The 9,485-nt window shown below is 40.3% G+C and overlaps 1 protein-coding gene across 1 annotated transcript in view; it reads right to left on the minus strand.

Annotated features, from left to right (window-relative positions):
• negr1 (neuronal growth regulator 1) overlaps positions 1-5,776 on the minus strand; it is a 194,638-nt gene extending 188,862 nt beyond the window's left edge. Inside the window, exon 1 of the mRNA XM_039811023.1 lies at positions 5,688-5,776. Coding sequence (XP_039666957.1) covers positions 5,688-5,761 — 74 coding nt within the window. The 5' untranslated portion in view covers positions 5,762-5,776. The remainder of the gene's footprint in view (positions 1-5,687) is intronic.
• Between the last annotated feature and the right edge of the window lie 3,709 nt (positions 5,777-9,485).

Consider the following 9,485-nt stretch of genomic DNA (forward strand, 5'->3'; position numbering starts at 1 on the left):
ATGACGGTAGCGAGTAGTATTGATAAGGCGAAAGTCTGCGCAGGGAGGTTGTTCGCGGTGGTGGATGGGTCAAACAACATAGAGACCGGGGATCACGTCCCACGTGTTGCAGTTATTCTCTTCCTAACCACAACCGTCCCGCTGTTGTCGGCGTGTGTCGCGTGTGACGGTTCCTTTTCCCCGTTCTTCTTTTCCTAACCACAACCGTCCCGTTGTTGTGGCGTTTCATTTCCCCCTTGTTGTGTGCCCCTGCGCCCAGGGATTGCATACCGCGAGTGGCGGCCCGTCCCGTTGTTGTGGCCGGCGTGTGGCGTTTCGTGTCCCCTTTGTTGCGTCCCCCAGAGCATGTTCGAAAATCGTGACCTGTACACGTTCAAAATTTGTGACGTGTACACGAAACAAACGTCAAAATCGTGACCTGTAAACGTATCCATAAATCAAAATAATGTGACTATTTCACGACCTGGCGTGAGACCGGGTTGGGCAAAGATCAAATAAGACTATTTCGCCTCTCTAGTGTCAGTCAGAGTGTCAGTATTTTGTTTCTACGATGATTAAAAAGTGGACATTTGGCCACTCAAAATGCATAATCATTTTTGAAACCGAGAGTCCTTGATTTCAACAAACAAAGGCAGACAATGACAATGAATTTAGCCGGCTGATTTGGCTGACAGATTAAAATCAGCTGTAGTTAGCTATCTAATTATGCTGACATTAGGTCCACAAGTTGGTTGAGTTAGCTGACATTTGAATGTTTCCAGATGACTTGATTTAAAAAGCGAGTATCCAAAAGATGTCACCGTATGCACGGCTTGAAATACCACATGCATATGCATGGTAGTGCACATAAAATTTGAGCTGTGCACATTATTCTCAGCTCTACATGCACTGGTGCATGCAACTGCTCAGGGACTCCCGCAATTGACCCTTTTCACACGCCCATTTTCAACTAATTTAAAAGTTGCCATGCAAAAAGACACTGCCAGTGCTTGCTTCCTCCCACAGTCCAAAGACATGCAGTTTGGGCTGATTGTTGACTCTGTGAGTGTAAATGGTCTGTTTCTATGTGTAAGCCCTGTGATAGTTTGGCGACCTGTCCAGGGTGTACCACACCTCTCGCCCAATGTCAGCTGAGATGGTCTCAGCCCCCCCCCGCAAGCATGAATAGGATAAGCAGTTGTACAGTAGATAATGGATGGATGAATATTAAATAAGTCTTGTTGAATATGTGAGGTCAGCAAAAAAAAAGTACTAATATGATAAAATTCTGTTCAGAATGACCCTGGTTATGACCATATTGGCCTACATACTTTCCAATTTGAACTGTCACAACTGAACTGTCCTTCAGAGGTTTGCTGAAATTTTCCATAGAGTCCTCTTCAGAATGACCCAGACTATGACCATGTCGAATTTTAAGTAATTTTACTATCTCACTCTAAAATAAATTGAAAACTTGGCCATGGTGAAAGTGCTGGGAAAGAAGGACAAATCTAGCAAATGGTGCAGTAAAAAAAATGTTGGTGCATGTTTTAAAAGTCACACTAGTGCATGTACACAGAAAAAAATCTTTAGAGCCCTGTCTCTCTGTCCCTCCTCTCCAGCCACATTCTGTGTTCCCTTAGGCATCTTCATTGCCATTTTTCATCCACCAGATTCTCTTGGACTTTCCCTCCTTCACCCATCATCTGATTGCCCCACCCATCTACACACCTGTACCCACTTCCCTCATCTGCTTTGCAGTTGCTTGGCCTTCCCTGTCCACATCCTCACCTGCATCTTATTCCCTCATGAGCCTCTCAGTTCAAATACCGGCCCTCTTTTTCACCTACTCTTTGCCAGATCGTTTAAGTTGAAAAGCCCTTTGCTTTGGCATCAAACCATTGAACTGTTCCTGTCCGCCCCAGTTGTCTGCATTTGGGTCCAAGTCTTACTCATTCCATAATTTGTAAGGAAATAAAGATGGTTATGATATTTCGTGAATGCCATTCTTAATATAATCACACTCAGCTTAGAGGCCATCAGTATTCACATGCACAACTCTCAAAGTGGAGGTACACATTTGCCATTTACACATATCTTTCAAAGAGAGTATTTCCAAAGTACTGCCAATGTGTGTGTGTGTTTTTTTTTTTTTTAAATCAATTGTAATGTTTTAGTCTGTGTCAGCTGATAGTGTGTGTAGTTAGCCTAATGAGAGGGTTAGACTGAGAAATGACACATGATGGGGCGTGTGACCGACACTAGCAGGCCTGGCTCCGGAATGCGTAATGACACAGCGGCTGGGTGAGTCAGTTCAACACAGCACAACCCATCTTAGGTAGGAAAGTATACACTCATCCAGGCCAGCTAAGTCTCATTCTCATGTTAAAACACAACACTCAGGGAGAGGAGACCATACTATTAATGTTGCGAGCTAGGTTAGCTATTAGTAGCTGTGTGGCTTTGTTATATGAGCCTTGGTTAGCTTAGCATTGTAACATCAATTACCGTATTTTCCGGACTATAAGTCGTATCAGTCAAAAAATGCGTCATGAAGAGGAAAAAAACATATGCAAGTCGCACCGGACTATAAGTCGCATTTATTTAGAATTTTTTTTTTTTTTCATCTGTCACACAATAAAATATTACACAATAGCACACAGAACAACAGGCTGAATACGGTAGGTGTCCGGTATGTTAATGTAACACATTAACAGTTATTCAACTACACAATAGCACACAGAACAACTAGCTACCAGGGCGTGGAGCACGGATGTATTAAAAGGCGTGGAGACGTAACTACACCGTTGACAAGCCCCTCCCCGACTCTCAAACTCTCCCCCTCTTTCTTTTCCCCCCCCTTTTCCCAATTTTATTTTTTTTGCCCCCCCCTCCCCTCCTCCCTTTCCCCCCCCTTTTTTCTTTTTTCTTTTCCACCTTTGGCCTTTTTTTTTTCAGCCAAGGTTAAATTTTTTTTTTTTTTTTTTTTCTTCATTGCAGTAAGAGTCACCTTTTCGCCAGTCCCTCACACGTTTCTCCCTCATTTCAAACTTTCTTTCTGCTGCTTGATTACTGTTTCCGGCTGCATATTTTACTACCTGCAGTTTATCTCTTTTCTTTCTCAGTTGTCTTTAGGAGCAGCATTCTAGTTGTCACAAGCCTAGAGCGCCCTCTCGCGGGTGTAGACGATAATGTTTTCAGTATGAATTAACATTTAAAAACATGTTAAATTATATATATTTTGATATATAAGTCGCACCTGACTAGAAGTTGCAGGACCAGCCAAAGTAGGAAAAAAAGTACGACTTATAGTCCGGAAAATACGGTATCTGAAATTAACCTTAAACCTGAAATACAACACTTACCAAGTAGTAAGTAGATGCCACTTTTGCCACTTTCTTTAAAGGTTTACACATTTTAGAACATACAGTAACTCTTAATGTTATTAAAGGTTTCAAACTGAAGATACTCTGTATTCTGAAAACAGTCAAGAGCCCCAATTTCATTCCTCAACTGGACAGTTAGTTTTGTAGTCTGACCGCACACATCACTGCTTAAATGAGGAACGTCCTTATCTGAATGTTCACGCTGCTTCTTGGTACCTTTATTTCAAGTCTCTCTCTACTTACTGTCAGCTTTTTTTGTTGCCTGAGGCAATTATCTCTTTAATTGAACCTGTTCAATGTTTAATTGGACACCTTTTCCTCATCATAAAACATTATTCACAATTTAATAAATATTTTTGAACTCTTTCAGGCACATAAAGCCACCTTTAAAATTACTCCACCACCAGCCTGGAATTGTGGCAGAAGCATAATGAAACTGTTCTGATGGGTTTGAAATAATACAAAAATAAAATACTTTTATGGAAGTATCTGTTGTTGCCAGTTTTAATGAGGACAAATTCTAAGGTTATGACATTTCATGTCCATCAATTGCAAGTGGTTCTTTCTCAGAAAAAAAGCACTTAACAGAAAGTTTTAAAGAGTCCATCAGAATCAGTCAGTATCATGAAATGTCCAGCAATAATATGGAACAACCTGGTCCAGAAAATAACGCAATGATTATTGATTCTCTACACTAAAATGTTCTTTTCAAAGAAAGGTCCGAGGTCAGCGCAGCTATAGAACAGCTACTCTGGAGGTGATTCAGCGTTTTTAACCGGGCAGCTTTTTTCACCTCCCTCACCAAAACACCCTGCTGCCCGAGGTAAACGTGCCATTTACTACTGAAATTGTGAGTTGAAATCCCACTTTGACCTTTGTCAAGTATCCCATCCATGTATCTCCCCTCTCTGCGTCTGTCCTATATAAGATATAAACATTATCCTTCATCTTAATGAAAAGGTCTGAACTTCAGCTGGATTCGTGTGCTGACTGTTGTTACAACTGTTAGAGTGCAAATTACAAGCCAGGAAGTGTGTGAGCACACAAGTTAATAATTATGTTTATTATGTATGTCATTAGCTACAGTGATGTTGTTACCCACATTAGTGTTTCGTTAATTTACTTTTATGATCAAAGAAAAACAAAGCAGTGGCAGCTTAGTTTCAAGCAAAAATAAACTTAATTTGATTGTCAGTAAAAAAAAATAAAAAATCAATGACCAAACAACATTTAATCACAGAGATTAAACAGAGATAAAAGAAGAAAAATAGATTACCAAAGTCACCACTTATTGTACACTGCAGCAGCAACAAAACCTTACAGTCTGCCTACACGTCAGTTTCTTCTTCTGGTCAACATTTGACATGTATTTACTGTATGTTCCTAACTGAAAATCTTTAAAACTGTGTAAAAACTAGAAATCCTCTCCATACCACCCAAACATGACTGCCTATGATGAATTATTCAAAGATTTCTTCTTCAAAATCAAGTTATGCTTCATTGTAATTGCTTCTAAAAGGAAAAGCTTTCACCGACCATGCTTGGCCTGGACAGTTTATGAATTCAAAGTAGCCTGTCATCAAATTTCTACATCTCTATTGCTATTTGGCAGTTCATAAGGTTAAGCTTTTAACGAGTGTCACATCAATAAACACCCAAAAATCTATACTATATACACATTGACTGACAGACTGATACATTAAAGTACACCCTGCTAAACCACAAAGCAGATGTATTCATATGCAGACACCTTCGGAACCAGACGCTTATCTCGCTGTGAAAAGAGGAAATTTCATTTTCAAAGTGCATGCTGAGATTTTAGATCTAAAAACGTCCACATTAAAGTAGGCTATTTGGAGAAAAGGAATTGTGACATGACGGCCTGATGACACTCAAATCCATTGTGGCAGTTAAACACCTTTCCCTCATCAACTCTTACAAATGTGATTGCCAACAGGTTTATTGACAAGAAGAAAGGGTGCAACAATAAAGAAAACAACAATATAATCAACATATGTGTGAACTTACAAAATAGGCAGATAAAAGGTGTAACATTAATTGCTTCAACCTTCATCTACATCTACTTTCATCTACGTAATTGTGTAGCCTGTCTACCAAAAACCGCAAAATAAAATACATGCATTTTATGCATTTTTATAAGTGTTTTAAATATAAACTTAGTAAGAATGAAAACAACTAAAAATAGTCTGATTAACAAACAAGCTTCAGTAAATGTAATAAAATATCCCTCTGACAAATGTGAAACCTTGAGTGAAACAATGAACTATAAATGGTGAATAAACACAAAATTGCATTACATACCGAAAATGCAACCAAAGGTGTAAGATGTGCGCAGATGATGCTGCTTTACACTGATGAACTGAAACACATGGCATGTGCACCCACTTCCTGGTTAGATAGGAGGTCAAAGGTTGTTTCCTGTGCCACTTAAAAGAGCCACTAGGGCTGCATCTCATGGCCCTTATTTGATAGCTCCTCGACTCCTCGGTCCTCGGCTTAACCGGAAGTTGTTTTGTTCCTCCTCGGTGAAGGCTGTCTCAAAGCTCTTATTTCTGCGAGCATCGAGGAGGGATCATCGAGGAGCTATAGGCGAGAAAACACGAGAGCAGCCTTCCCGGAAGCTGTGCAGCTGAAGGAGTTGCTAACTCCGCCCATACAGCTGACAAATTCATGTGGCGCTTCAGAGGAAAGGAAGTCTCATCACTCTACAACACTCTGTGCCTCCTCGGTGGGAGGGATTAAGACGCGAGGAAGGAAGGCAAGTGGAGGACTTCGAGGAGGCAATTTAAGGGCTATGAGATGCAGCTCATGTTGCATTAGTGCCTGTAGAGTACTTAGACTTACAGCAGCATACCCATAAGAACCACTAGGTGTCGCTGTTTCAACTTAGTTTTCCAGTAAACCAACTATGACAGAACACCCATTTTAAAAGCATTCAAAGTCAAAATGTGCCCATGTATATTTTCTATATTAAAAGTCCTAATTCTTACTTTCTTTTCAGGAGACCGCTAAGAAACATAATATAGTCATACAGGATTATACCTTTCCTTGGAACATTTGATTTCAGTCTCTCCATTTGTACATATACCCCAGGGTACATAAAGGCTACAGCTTAAACATCAAAGAGGATGTTCACTCATCAGAGCTACTTATTGTTTATTCTCTGCAAAAAGCAATTTGAACCAAGTACGCATCTAATAAACAATTGTGGAGTGGCCTGTGCTACTGCTATCCCAATAATATGAAGGCAATTTGTATTAGAGGATTGAAGACATAGTGAGGCCAGAGGAAATCAATATAAAGGCAGGAATAATGATAGAGCTCCTAAAAACTCTGACATTACAGCGCTGTCTCTCCTAACTGTGTAGGACCCTGACACATGAAATGAAAAGCTCCATTTGTATTCTGCACAGCGATCCTGCGATACAGTGAGGACAATGGTTTGTCCTCTCACCTTTTCCAAATCAGTGTGGATGGTTCTCGTGATTAATGTCATATCTGGTTGTGACATACTATTTTAGTTCTACCACAAAAAATGACAAATTGCAGGTTTTTCTGTTTTGGGGAGTGTGTGTGTGTGTGTGTGTGTGTGTGTGTGTGTTTGTGTGTGTTTGTGTGTGTGTTCGTGGTTTCATCTGGGTTATGTATCCAGGGCAGGTCTGACCGATGTTCTCTTGTAATCCAGGGAGTAGGTGCAATTTATCCCCTCTGTATGATCCTCACAACTGCTATCTTTCTGCTCGGAGGTGATTTGGCAGCAGGGGAAACTTTGCTGTGTTAAGACAGATGTGGAACCAGACAAGACACACCTGCTTGTATGTAAATACTTACTGGTATTTGCCCAATATGGGCTCATTGGTTTCTGATTAAAGTAGCTTATAGCTGCTGTGTTGGGAGCAATACTACGATTTTCATTCCAACACAAGGGACACAGCCTTTCAAACAGTGCTCAATGTCAGTGGTACCTTCCATACCTACTGTACCTTTTTAGTTAAATGAATCAATTAGGTAAATAAAATCGATAAATATGATGTAGAAAGGGAATTAAATGAGGCAACATTTTATTAAACAAATAAATAAATCAAATTGCAATGAATAAATTAAGCGTACAAAGAAAATAAAAACTAATTACAGGTTTTAGAATTCAATTTTTACTTATAAAGCCCAAAATCACAAATTACTCTTTTGCCTCAAAGAGCAACAGAGGAGCTTTTCCAAGATGGACAGACATGCAAATGATGTGATGTGTACAGAGTAGACAGAAATACAAATAGTAATATTAGGTGACATTTGCTAGCAATGATCTCATATGTAATAAAAAACACCAATATAATAACAGGAATTCTGTATATCCCCACATCTGTGAATGTCAATTGGTTAAACTATGTGTGCTGTGTGTGTCACCTGATGAAATGTGCTCATATGGCAGCTTACCCCAGAGAAATGTTAGCCACGCATGCAACTAGCAAGCAGGGGAGGAGAAGATGGAGCACGGCTCCTCCCTTTCTGTCTCAGGGTGGCAAGACTTCTCCTCCACACCTTCACATTCTTCTAATGAGGTGATAAAGTGAATGAATGAGGCATGAAAGGAAACATGCTGCTGAGGCCAGTGTGTTCCCAAGATGCCGCACTCCACCCTTCAACCTTTTGCTTCTCTATATTTTGCAGTTGAGGACAATCAGAGAAAATGCTGAGGCAAGAAAGGATGAGGCAATTTCTGCAATGTGTCTGCAACTATCAGTCCTGGATGAGATGCATGCAGCCAACATATGATTTGTGTTTGTTACAATTGAGCTGTGGAACAGGAGTGAACAGAGTATCATTGGGGAGATCATTGGGGAGATCATTGGGGAGACTGTGAAATATTTATCTCAATCTGATACTTCCCTAAATGTGCTAGTTAAAGTGATGGTTCGGAGTAATTCATCCTAGGGTCCTTTGCACCATGACCTCGAGCCAAACACCCCCCCAGAAGCTTTTTTCACCTGGGTCTAACATTGGGAGAGTTAGCGTAGAGTAGCGTTATCAGCTGAATAGCTTAGCGCAGGGGCTAATGGACCCACGTTTGTATCTTGTAAGTTACCCCACTAATAATGCCGAAATGATACCAAACGTCTACAAGTAGTACAAATAGGTTATGCTCTCATAAAACGATGGATTGGAAAGTTTGTAAGTACACCAGAAGTTTACGTAAATAACACTTGCCTGCTGGCTTCTGCTCTCTGCTGTTGTTGCTGCTGTAAGACGAGTGCTTAGGGCCGTCTACAAATTACAACACCAAAAGAGATGCAAAAAATATTTTTTAATTTAACTTTTTTTTTAAAGTAAGTGCTGTAGTATAACTAGCAGGAGACAAGTAATAATTGAGGTAAGTTTGGAGACATTACCTTATTTAATCATTAAATTAATAAGTATTTTTGTTGTATCTCTTTTCGGTGTTCGACGTCCCTAAGCACTCATCTAACTGCAGGTAGCAGCAGCAGCAGCAACAGAGAGCTGAAGAGAGCAGGCAAGTGTTCATAAACTTCTGGTGTACTTACAAACTTTCCAATCCATCGTTTTATGAGAGCATAACCTATTTGTACTATTGTACGCGTAGTCATTTCAGGCATTATTAGTGGGGTAACTTACAAGATACAAAGCGTGCGTTCGTTCGCCTAAGCTATTCAGCTGATAACGCTACTCTAGCTAACTCTCCCAATGTTCGACCCAGGTGAAAAAAGCTTCTGGGGGGGTGTTTGGCTCGAGGTCATGGTGCAAAGGACCCTAGGGTGAATTACTCCGAGCCATCACTTTAAACCAGTTTGAGTTAAATCGCTACAAAAGGCAAATGCTTTACTTTCCAGTCCTTCCCCTAAAAAAGTCACCAACAAAATTGTCCCTTTCCCTTTGACTGTTCAGCCATGTTTCAGATTCAGCCAATTATTTGTCATGCAGAGGAACACACTCAAAGCCTTTTCTCGAGGAGCATGTGCAATCACTCTGAGAGATACCGGCAAAGTATGCCAAGCAGATTTATTAGGTGAAATTTAATTCAGACGAGTTATTCAAAGAAACACTGAACCAAAGTGACTTCTTACAAAAGAAAAAACAGGGGAA

The sequence above is a fragment of the Perca fluviatilis genome, chromosome 9 (genome assembly GCF_010015445.1).
Source record: "Perca fluviatilis chromosome 9, GENO_Pfluv_1.0, whole genome shotgun sequence".
Lineage (NCBI taxonomy): Eukaryota > Metazoa > Chordata > Actinopteri > Perciformes > Percidae > Perca > Perca fluviatilis.